We start from the raw sequence: 26,967 nt of genomic DNA, 5'->3' as shown, positions 1-26,967 counted from the left end.
AAGCTCGCACAGGGCTGCATGGGTCTGGGAAGAAACGGGAAGAGCAGTCCCCCTTTGGATACTGTGGACGTCAGGTGACAGTTGCTTGTCTGCCATGTTTTGAATTCTGTGACTTTTTCTGGATCATTCTGTGCTTTTATCTCTATGGCGCAATGCTTTCATGACAGGAGGTGCGTATTAATGAATCAGTTAACTATTTTGTAAATCTAGGGTGCTGTCTTATGAAGTCTTTGTAGCCCCCAAACACAGGCGCCACGGGCAGGACTTGCACAGGTGGGTAGGGACAGCTGCCCTGAACCCCCTGTGCTAACCTCGCCCGGGAGATGCTTGGGGAAACTGCTCAGCCTGTCACAGTGGGACAAGGGTGTAAATATTTACCCACCTCTGTGGGCTGGGAATACTGCACTGTCGCCGTGCCCCCCTGCAGCGGTGACCTCTCCATGGCCGGGGGTGCTCTCAGCATGCAGACATTAGCCAGGGGTGGTGGTGGGGGGAGAATCTAGCTCCCGTGTCCCCTGCTCGGGTGACGTGGATCATTTCACCAGTGATTTAGAGAGTCTGCTTCTCCCCACACATGGAAATGAGGCCGCTGAGAAACCAACACCAAACAAGTTTGGAGGATGTGTTTAACCCACTCTCAGGCTCGTCCAAAAAACTTGTCCCAATTTTATTAATGGATAAGAGTGAACAAAGGTTCGGGACTTCCCTGGTGGTCTAGTGGTAAAGAATCCGCCTTCCAATGCAGGGGACGCGGGTTCGATCTCTGGTCAGGGAACTAAGATCCCACATGTCGAGGGCAACTAAGCCCGCGAGCCACAACTACTGAGCTCCCACGCCCGACTAGAGAGCCTTCGTGCCGCAAACTACAGAGCCCATGCGCTCTGGAGCCCGCGCCACAGCTGCAGGCCCACACGCTGCGGTGAAGAGCCCGTATGCCACAACGAAAGATCCCGCATGCCTCAACAAAGGTCCTGCGTGCCGCGACTAAGACCCAACACAGCCAAAAAAAAAAAAAAAAAGAGTAAACAAAGGTTCGTGAAGAAAGACACGTTGCTTTTATAAGTAAAATCATACACATAATAATGTTCCACTCATTTTGGCCCATGCACCGTAAAGACCAGCCGAGAATAAGGCATTTTTAAAGGCAGGATGAGGTGCTGGCCCTTTGGCAGCCTGAGCAGTGTTGTGGCTGGTCCCTGAGGGCCCCAGAGCAGGGATGCGCCCACTTCCACGCCCCTCCGCAGGTTAACTGTCCTCCTCACCCCCTTACAAGTGCGAGGCCGACATGACCCAGAGTCCTTTCTGAGATAGACTTGGACTCGAGTCTAATAAAGGAAACCCCAGGAAGTCCAGAATACACAGTAGCACGTGACAAGGGAAGTTCACTTTTAAGCTCTGCAGATAAATGCGGTTTGGCCTCCTCACATCACGGCAAAGGGCAGGGGCGCGGGGCCCTCGGCGTAAACTGGGGTAAATTAAGGAAGCGTGTGGGAGCTAACAGGTCTCAGTCCTGAGTTCGGGTAACGAAGGCTACCGGACTGGTTTCCTTACTCGCACGTTTCTCTCCTTCTTAGAAGTTTGCTGAAAGCAATGGTGGTTATTCCCCGTGGGGTGACGGGGATCCGCACAGCCTTTTCACATATGTTTCTTTGATGTTCCTTTTGTTTGTTCGGAGGTGGCAGGAACGCCCCGAGCCACAGCTGCTGGTTAGGGTGTGGTGTGCAGGGGGCGGGGCCTGTCCTGGGGGAGACTCTCGGGACCAGAGGCCTGACGATGAATAAGCTCGATGAAGAGGCTGCCAGGCCCACCTGGACGTGGGAGAGGACAGGACCCTCCCCCTCCTGAGTTTCTCCCCCTCGACCCGCTGAGGGCTCTCCCTGGGGGGTCCTCTGGGGCGGGGCCTGGTGGTGTTGCTTAAGCGTCCCACGCGAAGGGGGTCCGAGGGCCCAGGTCCAAGGTCTGCTCCCTTACAGCTGAGCTGGGCACCCACGTGCTTCCTGCGTTGTCATCCTGCACTGTCATCGGCAAGGCTGCGCTTGGCCCTGGGCCCGGCTTTCCCGGCGGGCGGGGAAATCCTCCCTGCCCTGCGGCCAGGTTCCGGCTCCCACGGGGGCCAGCGGCTTTGGCAGCTCCGGAAGGACGCCCCCCCCCCACCCCGCGTCTGCAGGAGAGGGTGGGACCCCACGGTCTGATCTGCTTTTGGCTTCTGCTGCTTCCACTAAAATCCACCCCCTCCCCCATTCTTTGGAATTAGACGGAGGGTGGAACCTGTCAGCGGGACAGGTTTAGGATGGTTGCGTTCTGTGCGTGGTGACCCCGGCCACAGCTCGGGGGCGCACAGCCCCCGGAAGCGCCGGTTTCGCTCAGGTTGCACCAGGGAGGCCCCGATCGCCGGCCGGGCACGGAGACTCCACACGCTCTGCTCTTACTTCTGAGCTGCTCTGAGCAGCTCGTGTGGCTAGAGACTGTTCTGGAAGGCGATTGTCACGAATGTACTTGGAGCACCGAGGCTTTTCACGGTGCTGTTGAGAGGCTGGCCCTGCGTGCGAGCATGGGGTGTGGGACCTGGTGCTTCTTCCCTGGAGCCGCCAGCCCCCTGGAACTTTCTCTCTGCTCGTTGGTGGCATCAGCAGTGTTCCGTTCTGTAGTTCTACCTGGTTCACCTGGAGCAGCCCTGAGTGGCGGCGGTGCTGGTCCCACGTCCTCTGGGCTGCCACGCCGGCAGCTTGCAGGCCCAGGTCAGGGTCTCAGCGCCGTCCTGCGTGCCGACCGGTCTCCACGGGCCCCAGACAGGCGTGAACCAGGGCTCAGCTTCTTAGTTTCCAGAGCAGTGTGTCCCTGTGCAGTGAGGTGCATGCGGGCTGATGACCGAGTGGGTGGAGGCATCCCCCAACCCATAGGAGACGCCCACGGGGCCGGGGCCTACCTCTGTGTCCCCCTGACGCCCACAGGCAGTCAGGCAGCTGTGCCCAGGCGGCCCTAGAGAGCTCTAGGACAACAGCAGTGCCGGGTCCCCCCCAGGACCTGCTTCCGGGGGCTGGGCCAGGCGCCATCCACTTCCAGAGCCCAGGGTTGGAGACAGAGAACAAGGGGAGTGCAGCGAGGGGCGGGGGCGGGGGGCGGGGGGCTCCTGCTGCGTTGCCCTCGCCTCTCCCCTCGCGCTTCCGTCTCGGGGTCTCGGCTGCCCGCTCCCCAGGCTCGTCCCCTGAGGACTGAAGCAAGCGCCCTCTGGATGCCGTGTGTGTGTGTGTGTGTGTGTGTGTGTGTGTGTCTGTGTGTGTGTTTGTTCAGAAGTAAACATCTTCCCTGAAGAAGGTGTGGGGAACATAGAAAAGCAAAGTGAGAACGTGAACAGCTGTAATTGCACGTCGGGTGCCTCGGGCCTGGGTCACCCCAGCCCATCAGCCGGCAGCCGCGAAGTGGGGCACGTTTGCACTCCACGTGCACACGTCCGTGTGGGTTCCGACCTATCGGCCCGTTTCAAAGCTGGGAGGCCCCCGAATCAAAGGGCGGTCCCGCACCCAGGGCCAGCTGCAGCCTCTGCTCTGGGAGCCGGAGCGGAGAGGGGCCTGCGGGTGGCGGTCAGAGGCCGAGGGCCTTTGTTTCACCCGCGTGGGTGCGTGACCCTGGTGCCCGGTGAGTGGCGCAGGCTTAGAGGCGGCCTCGGCTTGGGAGAACGTGGCTCGGCCTCTCAGCCCGTGCCGCGCAGTGGCCGGCCCCGCGTCTGGAGCTGTCGGTGGTTGGGAGTCGTGACGAGACCCGGCTGTACCTGGGCCGGGCTCTGGAGGGGCGTCGAGAGAGAGGCAGCCGGCAACGGGCCCCGAGGACCTGGCTGGGCTTCTGGGTTGGTGGGAAGAGCTCTGTGACAAAGCAGAGCCGTGAAGGGGACCGAGAGCTCGGTGCCCAGCGCTGCAGAGTGCCTGCTGCCTGCCTATAGCTTTTCTCTGGACGAGAGCTTTGGACTGAAATAGGCGGCCGGACGCCCTGCGGCCGTGGGGAGGCTCTCGGAGCCCAGGAGTCTGGCCGGCCCGCGTGGCCTGTGGTCAGACCCGAGGGCCTGACGGCTCCTCGGAAGAGCCTCCCTGGGAAACGCCTGGGATGCTGAGCCCGTTGAAGGCTGTGGGCACCGCGTCCCTGCGTCTGGATCTGGATCTGCACTGACCGTCCACGCAGCCCGAGCCTCCTTCCTGCAGCTCTGAAGGGAGTGGTCACCCGTCTGCTCGCTGCTGCCTCTGTCATTCTGGACGCCTCTCTGTGACGAACTGGACCTTCACGGTGATAACTGTGGAACCAGAGTTCCGTGGAAGGACTCTGACTTACACGGGACGTTTGGCTCGGCTCAGAAACACGCAGGCTGAAGCGCTGTCGGTGTGATTGGGGGCGTGACACCCCGCCGTGGACCCGGCCTCCAGTGTGAGGCTGTGGACCCGGTGGGTCTGGGCGCGCAGCAGGAGCCTCTCCCCGCTGGTCTGGCACCAAGAGAGCCGAGCAAGGTGGTGACAGCAACGGCCCCTGTGTTGTGGCGGGAGCGGGAAGACGAGGGCTCCGATGGTCCCAGGGGAGCGCCTGCCCTGGGAGAGTGCCAGGAGCCGGGCATCTCGCAGGCGGTGTGTCCCCTTTTTACCGACGGGGACACAGGCAGCTGCCGATCTCAGGTGACAGCGGGGAGGCCGCTGGTTCGGAGCGTCGTGCTGGCTCTGTCCTGGAGAGCACAGCCGCGCCGTGAGCCCTGACCCCGGAGGCTTGGAGCGCCCCGGGAGGATGGGGGGACGCCCGCGTTGGGAGCGGGGCGTGAGGGGCAGGACCGCAGACCTTCGAAGGGCGGGTAACGGGGGTGGGAAGTGGCACCGCTGGGCCGCGCTTGAGGGAGGTGGGGACGAAACGTTACATCTGCCATCACCAGCCAGTGGAACAGAAAACGCGGGAAAGACACCCAGGGCGCTCGGGATGTGCGAGGGCCGTAGGCTTCTGCTTCTCCTCCCTCCTTTCTTCTGGGTTTCAGATGTCCTGGGCCGTTGTTCCACTGTTGTAACACACACACAGTGGTAGCTGCTTCCCGTGTTGCTAATTCAGGGAGCGTTCCCTCTGCCCTTGGGCCTCCACCTTCCCTGACGCCCCGCCCTGCCCTTTGGCCTTCGTCCCCGGCTCCCTGCCTGACCTCGGCCCTCTCCCGTCCTCTCGCCCCCGGTCCCCTGACCTGGCCATCGGGGCTGCTCCTCCGTCACTGCCCTGGGGAGGGGCCGCCAGTTGGCCGCTGCAGCTGGAAGCACTTTTCATTTCTTAGAAGTGGTGGTGGCGTTAGGACTGGGCTCTTCTACGAGTGCAGTTAATTTTAATTCATGGAAAATGGCGAATTGGCCCTTGGTTGATTAACGAACGGGCAGGCTAGGCCAGGCCAGGCCAGCCAAGGGCTCAGATTGTGGGAGCTGAAATAGAGGTGCTCTGGGGAGGGCGAGTGTCCCCAGGTGAGGTGCTGGGGCCCAGACGGCACGCGGCCGGCAGGGCACGCGGCCGGAGGAGTTTCTGTAGTTTTATGTTTTGCTCAGGCCCTGTAGACTGTTAAGCAGGAAGAGGATGGTTACATTCAGATTAGAATAAATTAAAGAGTAAGGGTGGAGCGTTCAGTGTTGGCTTATTAGCTGGTGTATAAGTTAGTGTGGGAAATGTGATTACCACTTGGAGGGTGACAAGTGATGGGGTTGTCAGCTTGCGTATATGTCAGTCACCTTTTAGTAGGCAGACATGGTCGACTCAAAAACGTTAGGTAGATATTCTTAGATTCCTAATAGAAAGAAAATATCACAGAGGATACGGAAGCAGATCAAAACGTATATGGGCACCTGATCCACAATGAAGATGCGTTTTAGTCCCTGGAGAATGTGGGAGCTGCCTTCTTTGGCATCCGGCTTGAAAAAAGTTACATCCTAACTCACACCATGTAAAACAAATGCCGAATGGATTAAAGGTTACAAAGTGAAAAACCAAAGCCAGATATCAGAAACATTTTGGAGAATATTGTGAATAACCTCTGGAATGTGGGAGAACTTCTAAGCAGTCAGTAGACTAAAAAGATAGACCGATCTGATTATATAAGAATAAACATTTCTGTCTAAGGATGACCTCATAGCGGCCGAGCGCTCATGCCCGGGACAGGCTGGCCGGGAGGTGGGGGACAGGCGGGCGGGGCCCAGGCCACGTGCTCGCAGACACTTTCCCTGGTGGCTCGGCCTCGCCCTCAGCCCTGCCTGCACGAGGTAGCGGGTGGACACTCCGTGTTGGTGCCACGTCCTGAGGGTGGCTGGCTCGTCCCTGGATCCATGGGTGGAAGCAGACGTGTCTCGTGGTAAAGAGAAAATCGCTCTCGCCAAGCCGTGATCCGTGATCCTGTTTCAGTGACCAAGTTGAGGCTCTCCCCCCACCCCTGACATTTCCTCCCTGTGGGGCTGTGAGGGTGCAGCGCAGGGTCTGGAAGTGAACCAGCAGGGCTGGTGTAGCTCAGGGCTGTGGGGCGGGCAGAGGGAGGCTGGTGACGAACCTTATCTGCAGGTGCTTAGGCAGCATTACCGGTTACAATGAATATGTATTTCTTTTGTAATAAAAAGTGTTCAAAAAGAGGACGAAGAAAGAGTTTCTCTATAAAACTCAGTTTCAAACATAGAGCTTCTAAAAGAGCCTGTGCCTGTCCTTCGGTGGCCATGGACTGTGTGCCCCCCGTGTGCCCTGAGACGGGACAGGTGACTTCCTGGCATGTGTCACAGTTTGGACCCAGCTGGTTCAGGACTTAAGCAGAAAACACTTAATAAGATTAAGTGATTAATTTACCATCTGCCAGGGACTCAGCCTCTGGAGCTGGAAGCTCTCGGCCTCAGTGGGGTTTGTGAGTGAATTTCTAGTTTAGAGTTAATAAAGGGGGCATTTGTTCACAAAGCCCTGAATTACACTCTGTCATTTTACATTTAAACTTACTTATCAGCAATGGCTGTTAGCATGACACATAATAAATTGACTCAGTGTTTAATGTAGAAGGAAGGAATAGCTGCTAGGCGAAAGAGAGATTAGACCTAAAATTTATATTTAAAATAAATCTCAGATGCGGTTGAATTTCGAAGCATTTCTGTTCAAACAGTGCAGGCTCTACAGAAATTTTAGAAAACCTAGTTCTTAAGTTTTCAGGGTTGAGAGAAAGGTGACTCATCTCCCCGCTGAGAGCTGTGCCCCTGTTAGCATGTTGGTCCTTCTGCTCAGTTGTTTCCATTTTTGTTTTTCATATGCAGATATATTGTGTGGGCACATATACTTATTAGATATTAAATACACACATACATACGTGTGCATTACGTTTGCCCCTTAAATTTCCCCTTCAAACATTTCTGTGTGTTACTGGAAGTTCTTCGTAACCTCCACTCTGGTTGCTGTGTCGCAGCCCCCTTCCCTCCTGCAGCCCCCGGCCCTCGCCTCTCCTGCGCTCTGGACACCGGGGGTCCTGCCGTCGGCTCTGGAGGCCGGGCCCAGGCCGTTGGAATCTCCTGTTTTTGGACATTTAACTGTTCCCTTTCTTTTGGCCAACATAAATATTGTTATAATAAACATCGATCCTTCATAAATCTTTGTTTTATGGATTATTTTATTAGGGCAGCAGTCCCCAACCTTTTTGGCACCAGGGACCGGTTTCTCAGAAGACAGGGGGTGAGGGTGGGGGTTCAGGCGGTAACGCGAGTGATGGGGGGCGGCAGATGCTCGCCCGCCGCTCACCTCCTGCTGTGCGGCCCGGTTCCTAACAGGCCACGGACCGGTACCGGTCTGTGGCCCCGGGGGTTGGGGACCCCTGCCTCAGGAGATGTAGATGTAGATGTATTCATGGCCTTTAAAACATGGTTTTGAAAGTTTGAGAAGAAACGGCAGCTATGGGCATGGTAGCCAGGCGTCAGGGGAGGCCGTGGGGCTGCGGGCACGTGTGCCCTGCTTCCTGGACACGGGGCCTCTGCAGTGAGGCGTCCCCACCTCAGGCCGGTGAAGAGGCGGAGGTGGATTTCTGCTTTGTCAGCCGTGGCCCTTGATGTGACAGTGGCTTTGGGGGAGGTGGGTGGCCAGTGGGGGGCAGGTCCCACGCAGGGGCCGCGGTGGCGGGGCTGCTCTGCCCTCGGCCGGGTGGCCCCAGAGTCCCCTTCCCCTCAGGCCGTCGCCCTGGGCGCCCTCCGCGGAGCCTGTGCTGCTGGGCCAGACCCAGGGGTAAGGAGCTTCAGCGCAGGTGTCGGAGGGCCGGCACCTGCTCCCTGCGCCCCGAGCTTCTGCTGCTCTTGTGAACGGACCTGCCCCTCGTGGTTCACACAGCTTGGGGCGCAGGCCTGTCAGGCAGCGGGGGTCCCTCTGCCCCGCCCAGGACCACCCACTGCCTCCTCTCTGCGCACTGTGGGCGGGGCCTCCTGCCCCGGGGCAGCGGCAAGCCTTGGGTTGGGAGAAGGTGGGCCACCCGTGTGCACCCGGGTGGGCCGCAGGTTTGCCGCGGCTGTGATTCAGGAGCGAAGGGACAAACACAGCACCGTGTCTCTGACGTGGAACCTGATCTCGCTCCTGGCCGCTCTTTTCAGTAATGAATGAGGAAGGAAAAACCAAAGTCTTAATTTTGCCGTTTCCTCCCGTCCTAAAGTTGCCATGAAGACTCAGATCCAGAGGCCAGCGCGGCCTTTAGGCTGCGGTTCTCTGCAGGGACAGCGGATTAGAGACCGTCTTTGCAGCGGGTGCACGGAAGCGGGCTGATGCTCTCCGCGGTCACCCACGCCCGATGACCAGGCCTCAGGCGGCGCTCCTGGTGGGCTCACGGCCTATGCTCGCGGACCCCAGGGGCCGTGCTGTGGCTGGCTTGTGCGGGCCCTGGGCCCAGCTTCCAGTGTGGCTGCACCTGGCAGTTGGTCACCTCGTGGCAGGAGCCCCCCAGGCCCGGGTCCGTGCCCCGTGAAACGGGGCTCCCTTTGGGGCGCCGAAGTCTGGGGTGCTGGGCACAGACCCAGCGTGCCTGGGATCCTGAGATTCTGTGTTTGCTGGCATCTCCGAGCCTCTCAGACCCTCGTGCTTTGATGGGGCCGGGATTGCCCTGAGGGGGTCCCGAGTGGCGGACCGCAGTACAGTCGGCGCCAGGCGACGGCGCGCGTGCCAAGATCTGAGGCCTGGGGTCTTGCCGCGTCTGAGCTGGTCAGCCTGCCTCTCCTCCTGCCGGACCCCCCAGAGTGTGGGCACCGCCGAGCTGGCGAGCTCAGAGGGGCCCTGCCTCGGCCGCTCGCTGCTCTGGGCCGGGCCGTCTACCCCTCAAGACCCTGGAGCTGCGCACACCTTCTGGGGAAGCCAGTCCGCAGACTGACCCTCTGCTGTTTGCTTGTTCTACGTGACCTCTGGTCACTCACCGAGACTCTGCCCCCAGACCCGGAAGGGATGACGGCGGGGCTCCCTCGGGGGTGGGTCCCTGTCTCCGGCCTCCAGGGCGCGGCCTGTGCGCTGCGTGGAGCCCTGCGGGTGAGGGGTGAGGCCGCGACCAGCGTGGGCATCTCTGGCACGCTTTGGTCCCCGCTCAGGCCGGTGCCCGTCTGCTCCCTGCGACCTGACGAGTCTGCAGCGGGAATGGCTGGGCAGGAGCCCAACCCTGGAGGCCCACGTCCTGGCGTGGAGGTCCCCCCGCTGGCCGGTCGGGGTGGTGGCCGCGGGGAGAAGGGCCGCGGCGATGCCGCGCCCACGCGGCCGCCGGGATCGCAGCATCTCGTGCCCGGGCGGGTCCTGGGCTCTTCCTTGGCGCGGTCCTCCAGCAGCCGGAGAGCAGGCCGTTGCCACGGACGGTGGAGTCGAGTCGCGAAGCCTGGGGCGCGGCAGCTGTTTCTGGGCGGACGCCGTGCACACAGCCCTCGGGCTCGGGCAGAGGCAGGCTCAGCCTGTGTCCTCTGACCGAGCCGCGCCCGCAGTGTGGGGGCAGCCCAGGCGCCCCCTGGTTCGCATCTGCCGGGTGCCTCCGGGCCTCAGTTCCCCGTGGAGTGGGTGCTGGGGGCTGTGCCTGGCGAGGCCCAGCTGTCGAGCCCTTCGCTGCTGCAGGTCCTGGGGGCCCCTCCCTCCTCCTCCACACAACAGGAGGTGTGTCTAGCGGCCGAGGCGGTAAACTTGGTGGTGTTTCGTGCCTCCTTAGACAGACAGCGGTGTTGAAAATGACTTTGGAGTTTTAAACAGCTCTTGAGATGCAGAGCCCCGGGGGCTGCCGTGGGGCTGGGTCTGCAGCCGTATTCAGGCCCCGAGGGTGGGGAGTGCAGGCCGCGGAGGCCTGAGTCACCCGGAGACACATGGTCCTGGCCTGCAGGGTGGGCCTGAGATCCTTCCCACCCAGAGACACTCGTGCATATGAATCACAGCTGAGCACAGCCCACAGCCCTTTAGAAATCGTTCTGAAGCTTTTATTACTTCACTCGCGGAACCCCTGGCAGGGTCCCGCCTCCCCCCACCCCACCCGCGTGCCTTCCAGCTGCCTCTCTCCTGGGCCCCGGGCTCAAGGAAGCCTGTGTTCCGGAATGTTCCTGGGGCGTGACGCCTTCTCTGACTCAAGCCAGCCTCCACGGGGCCTGCCCTTCCCGCGTCCCCTTGTCACCCCCAGGGGCGGTCACCCCCAGCCTCCACCTTCCAGACTCCTGCCCACCTTTCTGCCTCCACGGGGCCTGCCCTTCCCGCGTCCCCTTGTCACCCCCTTCGCTCTTGCGGGCGCCCTCGCCTGGCCCTGGCTTCCTCTGCGTGGTGGTGCGTGTGGTCAGCCGCATGGCTGCTGCTCCGCTGAGAGAAGGCAGGTGACGAGCCAAGGTCATCCTCCCCTCTGGGCAGGTCCCCGTTAGCGCCAAGCGCGCTCCTTGTTCCCGCGTTTGCCGAGAACCGCCCAGCGACTTGAACGGGGAGGCCTGGCCCCTGCAGGCGCGACCCTCCTGTGGGACCGCGTGGGACGGAAAGGAAGCACCATGGCCTCCGCGGAAATGGCAGAGCGCTGGGGGCAGGGGGTGGGCCTCGGGGTGGGGAGGTGGGCGACGCGGGGGTCTGGACGCAGGGACGCACTGGCAGCGGGAACCGTGGGGGCCTCAGGGGCCCAGCTGAGGGCTGTGCCTCGTTCAGGGGGAGTAGGCGGCTTTGGAGGGGTGGGGCGGGAGGGGTTGTCAGGGAGGTGACAGGCACGCCCACGTGAGCCACCGGGGAGGCCCCTGAGCATCCGTGACCGGGAGAAGCGTGCTTCCCGGGACAGCTAGAACGCTGTGGAATGTCCTGGAATACAGCGCGAGGCATGGGCAGGGAGGCGCCGGCTTTGGGACCGTAAGCGGTTCTCAAATGTGGGCCGGCTCCTGAGGCCGCGGGACCGGTGAGCCTGGGAGTCTACCTTTCCAACCAGGCGCCCAGTGATGCCACCGCTGCCGGTCTGGCCCCCGGCTCAGAGCTGCCGGGTGGACGGACACGGGGAGCCGCTCGTCCTGACAACCAGCCGCGCACCGGTCACCTGGCGGGTGTCCCGGTGAAGCCGTGCCCACACCCTAGAGATGCCGCCTGACACGGGCCACACACGGGGGAGCCTGGAGCCGAGGTCAGGGCCACGCTGCCGTCGCACGGGACGCCCAGGGAAGGCAGGCCTGGTGGGCGCGTGGACATGGGGCTGGGGCAGGAGTGCTCACGGGACTGCGCTTCTGCTTCAGGTGATGAAGGTCCTGGGCATTAGTGCTGATGGCCGTGCAACTCTGTACTAAAAAGCACTGAATCGTACGTTTCCAAAGGTTGCATTTTATGCTGTATAAATTACATCTCAATAAAAAACAAAGGTTGCAAAAAAATTACAAAAAACTCAAATTATCCACCTTCTGAGGGCAACAGGGAGCTAATTCATTCTTTGGAAACTTGGTAAATAAAAGGCAGTTACCGAGTGTTTGCCCTTGGTGTGTGGACCTCAGCAGTGGGTCAGCAAACGGCAGAAGAGGGGCGCTCTCTCATAAAATTACTTCAGCTTATAAACCAGAATCAAAGACTATTACCATTTGCAACCCCGAGTGGGTTAGTGGATTTGGCTCCATTTTTATGAGGTACAGAGTGGGCAAAACCGATGATTCTGTGGAATTCCGAGAGGGCCAGGCTCTGGATGGGGAGGGGCCTGAGGATGTGCTGAGCGCCGGAGATGTTCCCCATCGTACCCGGCCGTGCACGTAGGGAAACTCGTGGAGCTCTGTTTACCGAGTGTGCGTTGTACCCCAACAAAAAAGTACAAGTGAAAAACAACCGAATCAAATGCATACTCCAAAAGAGGTATTTATTTATTCCCACCCTTTCTCTCTCCAGAAAAGGGTCTGGGGAGGTGCGTGGCCGTGAATGACACACGGTCACACTGAACAACCAGTGCTCTGTCCACACCCGTAACCAGCTTTTCTTCGTTTTGCTTAAAATGTGGTAAAATGCACATAACGTAGAATTCAGCAGTCCAGCCGTTCCTAAGTGCACAGTTCAGGGCATTTGGTACGTTTACATGTTGTGCCACTACGTGGTCTAGTTCTAGAGCTTCTGAGTCGCCTGTAAGGACGTGTCTCATCCCACCCCCCTGGCAACACGGAGGATACACCATGTGTTATCAGCATGAATAGAGTTGTTGTGGACATTCACGTACACGTGTGTTTTTTTGTTTTTTTAAAAATAAATTTATTTATTTATTTTTGGCTGCGTTGGGTCTTCGTTGCTGCGCACGGGCTTTCTCTAGTTGCGGCGAGCGGGGCCTACTCTTCGTTGTGGTGCACGGGCTTCTCATTGCGGTGGCTTCTCTTGTTGCAGAGCACGGGCTCTAGGCACGCGGGCTCAGTAGTTGTGGCTCACGGGCTCTAGAGCGCAGGCTCAGTAGCTGTGGCGCACGGGCTTAGTTGCTCCGCGGCATGTGGGATCTTCCCGGACCAGGGCTCGAACCCGTGTCCCCTGCGTTGGCAGGTGGATTCTTAACCGCTGCGCCACGAGGGAAGTCCCCAAGTATTTGTCTGAGCACCTGTTTTCACTTCTTTCCAGCGGAATTGCTGGGCTGGTTGGTGACTCTGTGCTTAAGTTTTTCTTCCCACCCTGGCTGCACCGCTTTGTGTTTTCTTCCTCAAGTTCAAGACAGGACTCTTTCAGAGAAAGGTGTGGGAGAAAGAAAAGCAAAAATAGTCCCAAAATATACAGGGTGGGGTCGTGTGTGGATTGCTTCTGGAAAATGAACCTGGGTCTTTCTGCCAGTGGAGTGGGGTCTTTGGAGGCCAGCGTCTTCCTTTGCGCATCGAGACCAGCGGGGCTCGTGGCTGCGCCGCACTTGGCGACTTTCCCCAGATTCATGTTTCCCAGATTGTCTTTCCTCCTTGAATTCAAGATAACACTAATGCAAGCTGTGAAGAATGTCTTGCTGTCAGAATCCAGAAACCCGGGCTGCAGCGGAGCCAGGCAGCCCTTCGCCCGGGGTGAGGGTCCTTGGCCTTCACCGGGGGACCTGCTGGAGGGCGGGCGGCTGCCCTGCCGCGTCGGGCCGTGCGGGGGTCCCAGCCCCTCCAGTCAGTGCACCACAGGATACTGTAGGGCTAGTCGGGAGGGTGGATCTAGACACAGCTGGAAGATCAGAATGTGACAGCAAAGGAGGTCTCGGCTCCCTAACCCTTGCTTTCACAGCCTCCGTCAGAGCTGGGTGTGCTAACCCTTGTCAGGACTGGTTTTGGGGCCCTTGTCCTCGGAGGACAGAGAAGAGGGACAGGAGAGGCTGGGAGCGGCTTCAACTCCCAAATAAATGGGATGGAATCAGGTCCTTCTAAAAGAGCCCTTCTTAGCAAACGGAGGGCAAAGCACACACAGCACTTTTACCTCTCAGACGCAGAGATGCATGATTTCGACGACTCAGTTCTAGCAAGGATCTGGGAAAGAGTGTTTTCAAACGCGGTGGTGGGCCTGCGAATCGGTGCTCCCGACGAGAGCTGTTTGGCAACGCGGTACATGCGTATGAAAGTTACAAGCTGCCCTTCTGCCAGAAAGTCTGAGTCCGGGCACTCGTTGTTGCTGCCCTCTCGGTCCCAGGAAGGGACCTGTCACTCAGTGGGAGGCAGAGCAGCCCCCCCCCGGCAGAGGGGGTTCTGCCCGGTCCTCACGCGCGGCGCTCACGCGGCCTGGTGGTCGCTGCTGCCCGGGTGCTGCGCTAGCTCCTGTTCACCCTGGATCTCCAGCGGGAGCAGGACCCGGCACGTTGCCGCCCGTGGAGGAGGCCGAGGGTGGGGCTGGTTTCAATGCGCGCGAGCTGCTCCGCGGCTGGGATGGGGCCCTGCAGGCGTGAGGGGAAGCAGCTTGAACCCTGAATTGACACGCGGTCAAACCACGAGGCCCCTCGGGCGGAACGAAGTTGCCAGGGCCTGGGAGTGGGTGTGGGGTGTGACGGGTGAGTTGCACACGCTGTGAATGTGCTGAAAGCACTGAGTTGTGCACTTGAAATGGGTGAACTTCATGGTGCCCCGATCCTATCGCCAGAAATCTGTTAAAAACAGAGACCAAGACATGCACGTGGGGCTTCCCTGGGGGCGCAGCGGTTGAGAGTCCGCCTGCCGAGGCAGGGGACACGGGTTCGTGCCCCGGTCCGGGAGGATCCCACATGCCGCGGAGCAGCTGGGCCCGTGAGCCATGGCCGCTGAGCCTGCGCGTCCGGAGCCTGTGCTCCGCAGCGGGAGAGGCCACAGCGGTGAGAGGCCCGCGTACCGCGAAAAAAAAAAAAAAAACCATGCACGTACACACCTGTCCATGCCAGGCACGTGCAGCATGGCTGTCTGGCCATATGCCCACTGCCAGGTGTCGGCCCGGGTGTCCCCACCTCTCCTGGCTCTCTTCTGGGTCCCTCCCTCACCCCTCACATCTGGGTCTCGTAGCGCGGAAACGTCCCAAGGCTTGTGTTCTGTTCTGTGTCGTCTGTGCTCACGGGCACCTCCGGATCGCTGCCCGCATGTTCAGGGACGCTAGGGGTGGCCTCCCTGCCCTTGCGGAGCTCGTATCCAGGGGTCCTCACTCTTCCCGAAGTTTGCACAATATCCTCACCTTAGTTTGTTTCATTAAAAAGAAAAAATCTAGTCATATCCCTGCCACCTCTGTTTCCTTTTTCTCCTTCACCCTCTCAGCTACCTTGAAATTCTCACCCCACCCTTTTACTGATGACCTCCTAGAGATTCCTGTGCAGTTAGTAAAAGCAAAGCCCAGAGGAGCAGAGGACGGGGTCGCGCAGCCGAGCGGGGGTGGGGGCCTTGCCGACAGCCTTCAGCTGCTGCTTTAGTCGTAACGATGCCGCACGTAATGATACTCTTGGTCCCTGTTTATTTCTTAGGTGTTTTCCCTACTTTGTTTTCCAGAAGCTTCTTCATTGATCTTAGTAACCAGCAAACCAACATCTTCTCGTGTGAAAGTTAATCGGGAGATTTGCAGTTTACAAATGTATGCAAATGTGTCAAACGGCGGTTCTCGGGAGGACCCCGGCTTCTTCAGACTCTGCTCCTGTTCTCGAGGGTCTCGCAGTCAAGAGGAGAGACGGGCGGGAACTTCCACCCGGACGAGGCGCGGGTGCCCGGAGCTCGGGTGGGGAGGATCCCGAGGCCGGTCGCAGGCCGGGGGCGAGAGCAGAGGCACAGCTGCTCGGGGTACCCGGCACACGGGGCAGTGGCGACCGGCACGTTGGTCAGATGCTGTGTCTCAGTCGTGGGGCCTTTGACCGTGCTGTTGATGGAGTGAGCGTGTGTGTCACGTAGCACTCCTCCCTCCTGTCCTGCCCCAGAGGGAGCCCTGGAGGGGGGGCCGTGTGCCCCCGAGTGCCCGCTGGGGCGCCCGCTGCCCCGTTTCCAGTGTCCCCGAGGCCCCTCAGGTGTGTCCCCAGGGTTAGGGGGGCAGAGTAAGTGCCGCTTGTTCTTTTCTGGCCTTAGCAGCCCTTAGGAATGCAGCATTAGGGGAAGAAGGACGTCCTAAACAGAGGCACAAAGTTTCAGGTCCCAAGGAATCGGAAATCCCCATTCACCACAGCATTCTGAAATTAAAGGAAACAAGTGGTTTCTTTTTCCCTGGGCTTAATTGTACAGCTTTTATTTCAGGATTGGGTTGTTGTCCAAGAGCACTATTTTCATTTCTAGCTTAATTGGAAAAGCCCAAGAGAATAGCACTTGATTTTTTTTCCCGATGGGAAGAGACCAGCCTGTAAGTAAAAGCAAAGTTAGCTAATATTTTGTGCGTTTTTAGGTGCTGAATAGGTTGAGTTCAGTTCAGATGGAAGATCTAAATGATCCTGGGGCTGCGCCGTCGTCCACAAAATCCGCCGGAACGTGGGGAAATGGACGACTTTCCACCTGCTGTTCTTCGTGCCATAGGCGTTCTTTCTTGCCCAGGAGCCTAAACTGCACTTTTCTTTAGATTCTAAGGCCTTCTCAGTTCAAGCAGAGAAGTGTGTAGGGTTCTCCACGCCCCCTTGCCTTAGGGGGTCTGCCGGGCTCTGCATGAAGGAGCTCTGAGGGCGGGGGGACAGCCCAGGGTGGAGGAGGCGCCCACCCGCCCCCTGCAGCCCCGACATTTTCCACCGGCTCGGAAGCTGGGGGGTTCCCACGGGTGTCGGGGCACCGGGCCGAGCAGCCCGGCAGGTGTTGCCAGCCCTGCATTTTATGATTGCAGGAGTGCCACAGATCTGTGCCCCAGAGGACCCCCGCAAGCCGTGCAGGGCCGTCCAGCCAGCCAGAAATTCCCATCCCTCCAGGTGACCGGTGCTCGGGCCATGGGGAGAGACGGAAGCTTCCAGGGGCGGGTGGAGGCCTCAGGCGGGAGGAGGAGACCCTCATGTAGCTGGGGGTCCCGTCAGTACTTCTTTCCACAAGTCTTCTGGGCGGCGACAAGATAGAGTCTGACAGTCACAGCACATGAGGAGGGCGGACAGGTGCCCCTGGGAGGGGCTGCCCCGACCCGGCCAGGGACTGTTAAGACGGGGCCGTGGCCCAGCACCGCTGGATCTTCTGAGTTTTCTCAGGGAGCGGCAGTCCTGGCTTAGGAAAACGTGAAATCACCAGTTTTAAATGGCGTCAACTTATTCAGAATTGAAAACTCCCCGTGTAGGGAGAGCATTGCCTTCGCCGCCAGCCCCCAGCTGAGACCTGAGGGGCAGCTCCCAGCCCGGAAGGCCCTCGGTCATCGCCGCACTCGCCCAGCTGTCGACGGTGCTGCTGGAGCCCGGGTGTCCCCCGGCTGCACGGCTGCCGCACTTCATCATTATTCTCACTAGAGTTGGAGGTACTTTGAGTCAGAGTCAGAAGGCAGCAGGGGTGCAGGGCAGGGTCCCCTCACCTGGAGGGACTCTGGGTGTCTCCTGGGCTCTCCACTGCTGGGTTAGTCACACCTTTAAGTCCTCACCGTGTGCAGGGAGGGGACCGGCGAAGAGCTGCTTCGCCTGGAGCCCCGTGAGCGTCTGACAGCTGTGCTATCACATCTCACAACGTTGGGGCCAAGGGATTCGGGCTGGACGTGAGGCCTGGTTGGAGCCATGGGGGGCAGCTGGTGGGCGGGCTGCCCCGCAGGCACGAGACGCGTCCGTCACCAGTGTGGAGCGCTGGGAAGCTAGGCTGGCCCGGGCTGTCCAGGCAGCTGCACTGCCCCCCCAGCGGTGGCCTCCGGGGCCTGGCCTGTGGCTCAGGGACAGAGGGTGTCCAGTGGCCAGGGTGGAAGCACATGGCTCTGACATCTCCCAGGGAGCCGGCAGTCACTGCTGGTCAGTCAGGGCCCTGAGGCCAGCCCAGACCAAAGGGAGGGACACGGGAGTCCCCCTCGGAGGAGCAGAGTAGGAGCTGTGACCGCCCCCACGTCGTGTCTCTGGCGACTGTCTTCAGAAGCTGCCGTGCGTGGTCATTTCATCACAGACTTTCTCCTTTAATCCCTGGAACCAACATTTCAGGGACGCTCGTCATCTGCCCGGCGCTGCTGGGGTGCTGGACGCAGAGAGGAAACGAGACCAGGCGCGGCCGTGGGGTCCACAGAGAGGAGGGGGTGACCAGAGGCTCCTCCAGGGTCCCTCCGCCCCGCGGTCCCCGGGCCTGAGGGGCGACCCTGTCGTGTCTGCGTGCGGAATGGGGCCTCACCGGGCTCTTCCTGGGACTCCTGGCCGCCCAGCGTCCTCGGCCCCCGTCGGCATGCCCCCCTGTGCCAAGCGACTCTCACAGGTTGTCACTCGAGTCCCCACCTGCTGAGGACAGAAAAGAGCCTTGAGCATGTTTCTGCATCTTTTGTCAGACTTTCTCGGAAGCCGTGCCAGCCCCTCTTTTCATGGTGTTTCCTCCTGGAGAGCTGGTGTGTTTCATTTTTAGGTAAATCGCGAGAAGTGTGTGTCCCGCCATATTTCCATTTGCTCCTTAGCTACCGGGAAACTCGGGACCACTCGTGGTGGGGTTGGACAGGTGTAACTTTCCTCCCTCTCACCATATGTTAAACGTTTAATTTCCATTTTAACAGCCTTATTTTAAACTTGTCTTTCATGGTGTCACCTATTCCTTCTGGAAATTGGAGGAAACCTGCGATGCATGTTAGTAAATCTTCCCATGTCCTGGTCATGCCCCTCCCCGGGCGCAGACATCAGCCGAGCCCTGCGGGGTCTGGCAGCTCAGCCTGGAGGTCTCCTGACTTGTAACTCAGCGTGCAGTAGAGGAGGCTGTTGGTAACTTGACTATAAAGTCCAATCTCGTCAGGTTTTACGGACTTTTGTTCTATTTAATATCTAGTGCTAGAGTCACCTAGCAAGGCCGTCAACAACATATTCATGGAAATAGGATGTTTTAGTCATGAAAGTGATCTTCTGAGACCAATAGGCTTCTACGTAGGTATCATGAGCTGTGCTGGCTGCCAGAATTTGTAAACCCGTTAGGTGTTTAGAATGACCAGAAAGACGGGAGCGCCGGGGGCTCTAATTCCTCCACGTGTCCTGCCTCTGTGCACAGAGGCCCTGAGCCGGGGAGGTTCGCTTTTACAGGACTAGTGCACTGGGCTCGAGTACCTGTTTAGGTGTTATTTGCAGAGGTTGGCCTGTAGTTGAGGTGAAAACCAACACACTGAGTAGGAAAGAGCCAAGTTCCGACACTCCGTGGATGTGGCAGACTCGAGGCCCCAGCTCACGGCTGGGAGTCTCTCTTGGGGTGGCTGAGGACACTCTTCTCGAGGGCAGCAGACAGACAGAGCCCCTCGGAGGTGAGCTGGCTGACGTGCGGTGCCCAGGCCGGTTAGACGTCCAACACCCCTCTTGGGGTGCAGACAGCGTTGTTGCCCCACAAGGGCAGTGGGCTTCCTCGTCAGGGCAGGACCTAGCGGTGCCGCGAAGACCGCCCACAGCCCTGCGGGAGGCGTGGACAGCCACACGTGGCCCTTCCCTCCACCGGGTCAGGTGCCTGTGGGTCTGGGGCTCTCTGGCCGTGATCACCCCGAGTGTGGCGCCTGTGATCAGGAACAGGTTTGCTGTTTCAGTGCTGTTTCATCACCGATTTTTAAGTGCTGCCTTTTGCTTCCGTGTAAATTCAGGGTTCAGAGGCGGCACCGGGCGCCAATTTACCGTCTTTATCAAATCCACCAGCAGACAGTTCTGGTGGGTGGACAGTGTACGTTTTGGAGACGTGGATAACGGGAGGGAGGCGTATGAAACGTGACTTGGCTGTAGACTGAAACCAGAGTTTACTTTCCTTTTTCCTTGCAGGCGTTTATCCATCCAGTCGTTCAACAAATGTATACGAGGCGTGGCTTTACCTTCTTAGGCAAATGCCTCCACACGCTGGAAAAAGGGCCATGGCTCTTCTCCTCTGACGGAGACGAAAGGCCCCTAATCTGCCTCCAGGGAGGGGAGCGGCCTCCGGCCTTTGGCACAAGTAACACGCATGGAGGAGACGTCATCTGCTCTGAGTGTGGCTGGGACACGCCCCGCCCAGCCCCCTGGGCCACGGTGGGGTCCGCAGCTGGAGGACCCTGGGCAGACGACACGGCCAGGACCGGGTGCCAGCCCACTCCCAACCCTCCTGGCCTGAGCCGCTCCTTAATGTTGGCTCCGCTCTGCCTGCCGGTGCTCTGGTGTCGCCACTGTCATAGCAACCGGGATGTTTCTGTAACCGGTGGGGTTGGGCAGGGCCAGGGCTGGGAGGCGGGGAGCCAGGCCACGCTCACAGCCACACAAGGTAGTTCGGTATCTCGCAGCTGTTAACCCGATCGTTCAGGGGAGGCGCGTCTGTCTCTTCTGTCCTTGAAGAGAAGTGTCAGCTGCCGCTGCTTGTGTTCTGAGGTTCTTCCGAGAATAAACAGAAAAAAAATCCCAGTTCTGTGTTTTCTACCAATGGCCATCTCCAATAAGACTTTCCAAAAAAAAGGATTTTTTTTCTACTTTTAAGAAACACAGGAATTTGCAGCTAAATATCTCATTTGTTGCCCAAAAAGTTCCAGCAGGAAATAGGGTCACATCCTAGAGGTGTCAGCTGGAAAGTCAGCAGAGCCGGGCTGTGTTAGGGGGAAGATTTGTGAACGTAAATCAGTTTGGAAAGTGGGTGGGAAGCCGCTGGGCCCCTTCGGATGTGGGTCGTCACGCCCCCCGCACGCACCTGTGTGTGCCCACCTGACTGCTCACATCTGCCAGGAGCCGTCGGAAAGTCTGTCTTTGGACACTTAACAGCGGGCTCGAAGCCGGGCGGGATCACGCGCCTCTTCTCAGATGGTCCGTGGTTCTGTGCCTGACGCTTGTGGACGCGCTTCCCGGAGCCTTGCGGCGTGATGTACCGTGAGGATAGCCGCACCCCTAGGAAAACATTCATTGGTTATTTCTTTTTCTTCACCATCTGAGAGTCACTGACGATTCCCAAAAGAAAACTTCCTAGAACCTTTTGAGTTAGAGGAGGCTGGGAGACGTGTGCTGTCTTGCTTTTACGGTCGGGGAAGCCGAGGCCCGGGGGAGAGGCCTGGTGTCCCGGCCGCGTGTGCGGCAGACCCGCCTGTGCAGAGTACAGCTGGGGCTGCTAGGAAGCCTCAGAACACTCGATTTATTGGCCCAGTTACTGAGCCACTTCTGTTCATTGCTGCTCTCCTCCGTCCCGAGCAATAAGGCCAATCAGAAGTTTGATAGAAAGACTTCGGCCCGTCAAGCTCACCTCCACCCTGGGCAGCAGGAAGTTACCACCTGCGTGTTTCCCCGAGAGCGGCGTCAAGTGTTTGTGGGGTGCGGGCGCGGCTCCTCTGGGGGCTGAGCTCTGAGGTTTTGGTTTGCTTTCTGTTGTTGCTGCTTTTCCTTCGGTTTTAACCAGAAGCGGTAGCGCGGCCCTGGGTGGTACTAACAGGTGTCGGCCGCGAGGTAGCGCGGCCCTGGGTGGTACTAACAGGTGTCGGCCGCGAGGTAGCGCGGCCCTGGGTGGTGCTAACAGGTGTCGGCCGGGCCTGGGCTGCGTTGGTGGGTGCTGGGTGCTCGGCCCCGGCCCCCTTCCTGGCCCTGGGTCTGGTGCCTGAAAACGCCCAGCTGGGGGACAGGAGGCCCCTGGGAGGCGGGAGCTCATCAGTGGGGGTTCCTTCCAGGGAGGGGGCTTCTCCTCCCTGGTTGCAAGCCCCTCTGCTCCCTATCAGTCCACAAGCAAAGGGGCTGTTCACATTTGCAGCCCAGGTGCACTCCCAGCTTCTGGCAGAGGGTCCAGCGGCTGCGGCTTCACTAATGGTCTTCGGTCAGACCCAAGGTCAAAGGCGACATGGCGTCCAAGATTCCACGGGGCCGTTGGCAGCTCCTCCCTTTTCTCCAGCGTGTGTCGGGGAGGCATGGCCCGTGGCTGGTCTCCCCACCCCAGACTTCTCCTCACCGGCTTCTAAACAGCTGGAGTTCGTAGCTTACTCATCAGTAAAAAAAGAGTCCTTCTCCTTAATAGTGCCCCAACTTTGACCTAATACTATCAAATTAAATTCAAAATGAAAAGGGACCCGGGGGATGAATAGACAAGCAAAACGTTAGCCTTGGAAAAGAAGCGAATCCTGTCTCGGGCCATGACGTGGATGAGCCTTGAGGACATTGTGCTCAGTGACATCAACCAGGCCCAGAAGGACAGGCAGTGTGTGGTTCCACTTCTGCGAGGTGCCTGGGCAGCAGCTGGGCGGCAGGGGCTGGGCGGTGGCGGGGACACGGGGCTTGTTGTTTAGTGGGGGCAGTTTCAGCTTCACGAGGTGAAGGAGTTCTGTAGGTTGACTGTGCAGCAGTGTGAATAGAGTTAACTGCGGTGCCGCTGAGCTGTATGTGTGAAGGTGGGTGAGAGGATACATTTTAATTTCTGTGTATCTTACCATAATTTAAACATTAAAAATATTAAAGGGACCAATGTGGGTAAAACGAAACAACCCTTAACTCCTAGGCCAATGGATTACTGCTGTTATAGGAACCATCGCTTTAGAGGTTAATGTATATGTTACCTTACACTGTAACAGTACAGATGGTTTTCTCATCAACACTTTGGTGGCAAGAAAACCGAGACCTCGTGAAGAGCTAATGAACGTACAGAAGTGAGCGGGTGCCTTGCTGTGAGAGAAATCCATCATTGGGAAGGTGTCTGTGGTTATCAAGGAGACTGAATAATTCCATGCTAAACTGATGATAGATTTACGTTTGCTTTTTAGGTGAAGCCAAAAATCTTCCCACTTACCCGGGGCCAAACAAGATGCGAGACTGTTACTGCACCGTGAACCTAGACCAGGAGGAGGTTTTCAGGACCCAGATTGTGGAGAAATCACTCTGGTAACGTCTGCTGCCGCTTTATTTGCTGCTGACAGTTGCTTCTGTGCGGAGGGTGTCCTCACTCCATCCTTATCCTCTCTCTCTGCCTGAGAGAGGAACGGGCTCCCGGGGCGGTGACGGGCTCATGGTCCCTAAATGCCCGTAATGACCGGGGCAGAGCGGGAAGGACAGAGCGCGTAGACTTATTAGTCGGCTGAGAGGTGGGTGAGGACTTTCTAAGTCGAGATGAGCTGGGCAGTATATAGTGCAACGAAAGAGTACAAAGCAAGGATTTCAGAGCATAAATACTTGGGGAGCTTTTTTTAACCATCTTCCTTTTTCTGAAGAGGCTCAAGACGGGGGTGGAGGTAACTGTTCACAGAGATCAGAGACCTAGAAAGCATTGTTGCTAGACTTGAGGAACAGAGGGGTCAGGTGAGAGAGGCTAGCATTGAAGCCTTAAGACTGAGAGGTTTTCAACCTAAGAAACACGTCCGTGCCCCTCACCCCCAGCTTGTGTAGGAACCGTTCGGAGAGCCTGTTAAGGCCCGGGTGTCGCCCCAGGCGGGTAGGGTAGGGCGGTGATTTGCATTTCCCACCAGCTCCAGGCCTGCTGGCCCCGGACCCCGCCCTGGGGTAGGAAGTGGTGGCACCTGTGGTCACAGTATGTCTCCGGGAGAGGGAGTGGGTAGGTGAGGGGGGCCTCTGCTGCCCTGGCAGGCGGGCGGGGACGGTGGTGTGAGCCTGGGGGAAGCACAGCAAAGCCGGTGGAGTCCCAACCAGAGTAAGTGGTTCTGGAGCCCGTGCTGACAGTGGGCCACCCTCGGGCTTAGAACTGTGGGCTGTATGGGTCCATCCAAAGAGCTGTCTTGGGCTTGAGAACATTTTTAGCAGATGAATCATATCCTTGCATATTGCTGCTTCTAAGTGGGAACAAACAGCACGTTCTGGTGACTTAATGAATTTAACTTTTAGAAACTGTTAAGATCTCCTGCCCCCGAAACATGCAGACACTTCCCTTCTCCGTGTGCCCCGTTGTCACCCAGACCGGCAGGGCTGCTCCTGAGGCCCTGTGTTACTTGAATGCGCCCTCCGGATTCTCTGAAGTAATTTGTTGAAGGAGAACGAGAAGACTGAGGAGTTTGTCAGGAGTCGCGTGTGGCTTTGGCGCTGATGTTGAAGGTGCTACCGTCGCCCTCAGGGCCATTTCCGTGAGCTCCCCAGGAGAAGAGTCCACGTTAGAGGGTCTCTGCAGAGCTGGGCTCCCCGCAGACCTGCCGGGTGAGGGTCTCTGGGAAGGGAATTTGGGAACCTCTGCTTTAGTTGAGGCCGAGAAATAGGGACCATTCCTGAAAATATTTCTTACACGTTTAGAGGTAGAAATCATAGTTTCTGGTTTTGATGGCATAAGAAAATGAGCTTTTGGAGCAGAAAAGGGAGGCTGAGAGCGAAATAAAAAGAGTGGTGTAGTAATACTGTCTCTTCTGGGAAGTCGGCTACCTGTGATGCAGCCAGAATCGGGCAGCCCCCAAACACTGTCACCAGGAGCCAGTTAGCTCTAGTGAGTATGCCGAGGTGATTCTCCCAACTCGTCAGAGCGCCTAACCCTTCACAGACCATTCCTGCTTTCCTCAGACAGTTTTAATAAGCTTAGTTTTTGAAACGTTAATTTATTCATTAGCTCAATTAATATTTATTGAGTGCTTATCTAATATGCCAGGTAAGTCAGGGAGCGCTGTAAGCAGAAAGTTAAAGCTGACAGCAAATAAAGAGACAAACCTACATGAAATAATTCCAAGAGGTTAAAAAAATATGAGACAAGAAACAAATGGGACCTAATTAAACCTAAAAGCTTTGCACAGCAAAGGAAACCGTAAACAAAGTGAAAAGACAACCTACGGAATGGGGGAAAGTATTTATAAATGATACTACTGACAAGGGATTAATTTCCAAAATATACAAACAGCTCATACAGCTTAATAACAAAAACTCAAACAACCCAATAAAAAAATGGGCAGAAAACCTAAATAGACATTTCTCCAAAGAAGACGTACAAATGGCCAACAAACACATGAAAAGATGTTCAACATCGCTAATTATTAGAGAAATGCAAATCCAAACCTCACTGTAATGAGGTACCACCTTACACAGGTCAGAATAGCCATCATTAAAAAGTCTACAAATAATAAATGCTGGAGCGGGTGTGGAGAAAATGGAACCCTCCTACGTGATTGGTGGGAATGTAAACTGGTGCAGCCACTATGGAGAACAGTACGGAGCTTCCTTAAAAAACTAAAAACAGAGCTACCATATGATCCACTAGTCCCATTCCTGGGTGTATATCCAGAGAAAACCATAATTTGTAAAGATGCATGCACGCCAGTGCTCACAGCAGCACTATTGACAATAGCCAAGACATGGAAGCAACCTAGATGTCCATCACCAGGTGAATGGATAAAGAAGATGTGGCACATATAAATATAATGGAATATTACTCAGCCATAAAAAAGATGAAATAGTGCCATTTGCAGCAACACAGATGGACCTAGAGATTATCATACTAGATGAAGTAAGTCAGACAGAGAAGGACAAATATACGATATCACTTATATGTGGAATCTAAAAAAATGATATGAGTGAACTTATTTACAAAACAGAAACAGACTCAGACATAGAAAACAAACACAGTTACCAAAGGGCATAGCAGGGGAGGGGAGAGGGATAAATTAGGAGTTTGGGATTAACCATACACAATACTATATATAAAATAGATAAACAGCAAAGCCCTACTGTATAGCACAGGGAACTATATTCAATATCTTGCAAGAACCTATAATGGAAAAAAAGAACATATATATATATTCTGAATATATATTCCTGGATCACTTTGCTGTACACCTGAAACTAATACACATTGTAAATTAACTATACTTTAATTTTAAAAATGATTTAAAAATATGGGTGTATGTGACCATTTAGTATTGAGGCAAAACCCCTATTTATACTGGTGAGGGGCAAGCTGGTAGCCCCAGACCTTGACTCTGCAGTGTAAGGGCAAAAGCAAATAACCTGCTGCATAAAAGAAGTTAGCGAGGAAATTGTGCCTCCACTTGGTGCTGAGTACTTGAAATCACAGGCTGGCTCTTGGAGTGTGTAGCCTGAATCCGCACCACATCTGTGGTTCAGAAACCACAATCCATACACATACGTTAATGCAGTCTTGGGTTGGTAGTTTGTACCTCCTGCTGAGGCAGTGACAGGGCAGTTGAAAGCAAATCCACTCCTCTCCTTCAGTCTAGGTCTCAGGATTCTCCAGTATAACGTTTCAGGGAGCTTGAGCTCAGAGGAGAAAATGCACAGAGAACACAGAAATAAAGCGTCATGTGCATTTTCCAAGAGAAACAACAGACAGCAGAATCAGGCCTGCAGTGTTTGCAGAATGTCAGCTAACAAAGTTTAGTGAACTTAAAAGTAATGAGACAAGATTGAAAACATGAGCAGGATAAGGAACGATGAAGAATGCCTGCACGAATTTGAAAAAGAATCTAACAGAATTTCTAAAAGTGCAGATCACAAGAATTTAGATGAAAAACTCAGTGAATGAACTAAATAGTTGATTAGACATAGCTGAAAGGAAAATTGGTAAAGTGGAAGGTACATTTGAAATATACCCCAGAGGGACTTCCCTGGTGGTCCAGTGGTTAAGACTTTGCCTTCCAATGCAGGAGGTGCAGGTTCAATCCCTGGTCAGGGAGTTAAGATCCCACATGCCTCGTGGCCATAAAACCAAAACATAAAACAGAAGCAATATTGTAACAAATTCAATAAAGATTTTAAAAATGGTCCACATCAAAAAAAATCTTAAAAAAAACCCGAAATCTACCCCAGAGACACAAAGGAATGGAAAGTGTGAGAGAGGTTTAGAGACACAGAAGGTAGAGGGATGTCTGAACACGTCCTGTGGGAATTCCTAAGGCCAGAGACCACGGGTGGAGGTCACAGGAGGTGGTGTCTTAATGCAGCTCAGTTCTTGAGGGGCCGAACCTGGGGGGCAGAGCCCAGTGGCACAAGACCCAGACCCAGATGGCAGCTGCGAGGGTGGAGGGAAGGGGGCATGCCTGGGTGACAAGGAGGGCACTGCGCCCTGGACAGGCCACCGGCACCGGCAGCCGTCAGGGTTCAGTGTTGCCCGCACAGAGCAGCTGCACGCCTTG

The 26,967-nt window shown here is 56.8% G+C and overlaps 1 protein-coding gene across 1 annotated transcript in view; it reads left to right on the top strand.

Annotated features, from left to right (window-relative positions):
• Positions 1-26,967, top strand: part of RASA3 (RAS p21 protein activator 3) — an 88,757-nt gene that overhangs the window by 13,056 nt on the left and 48,734 nt on the right. The window contains exon 2 of the mRNA XM_059995896.1: positions 22,657-22,774. Coding sequence (XP_059851879.1) covers positions 22,657-22,774 — 118 coding nt within the window. The remainder of the gene's footprint in view (positions 1-22,656; positions 22,775-26,967) is intronic.

This window comes from Delphinus delphis, chromosome 18, assembly GCF_949987515.2.
Source record: "Delphinus delphis chromosome 18, mDelDel1.2, whole genome shotgun sequence".
In the NCBI taxonomy this organism is placed as follows: Eukaryota; Metazoa; Chordata; class Mammalia; order Artiodactyla; family Delphinidae; genus Delphinus; species Delphinus delphis.
Note: the sequence above shows the minus strand (reverse complement) of the source record. Positions and strands in the feature narration are given on the sequence as shown.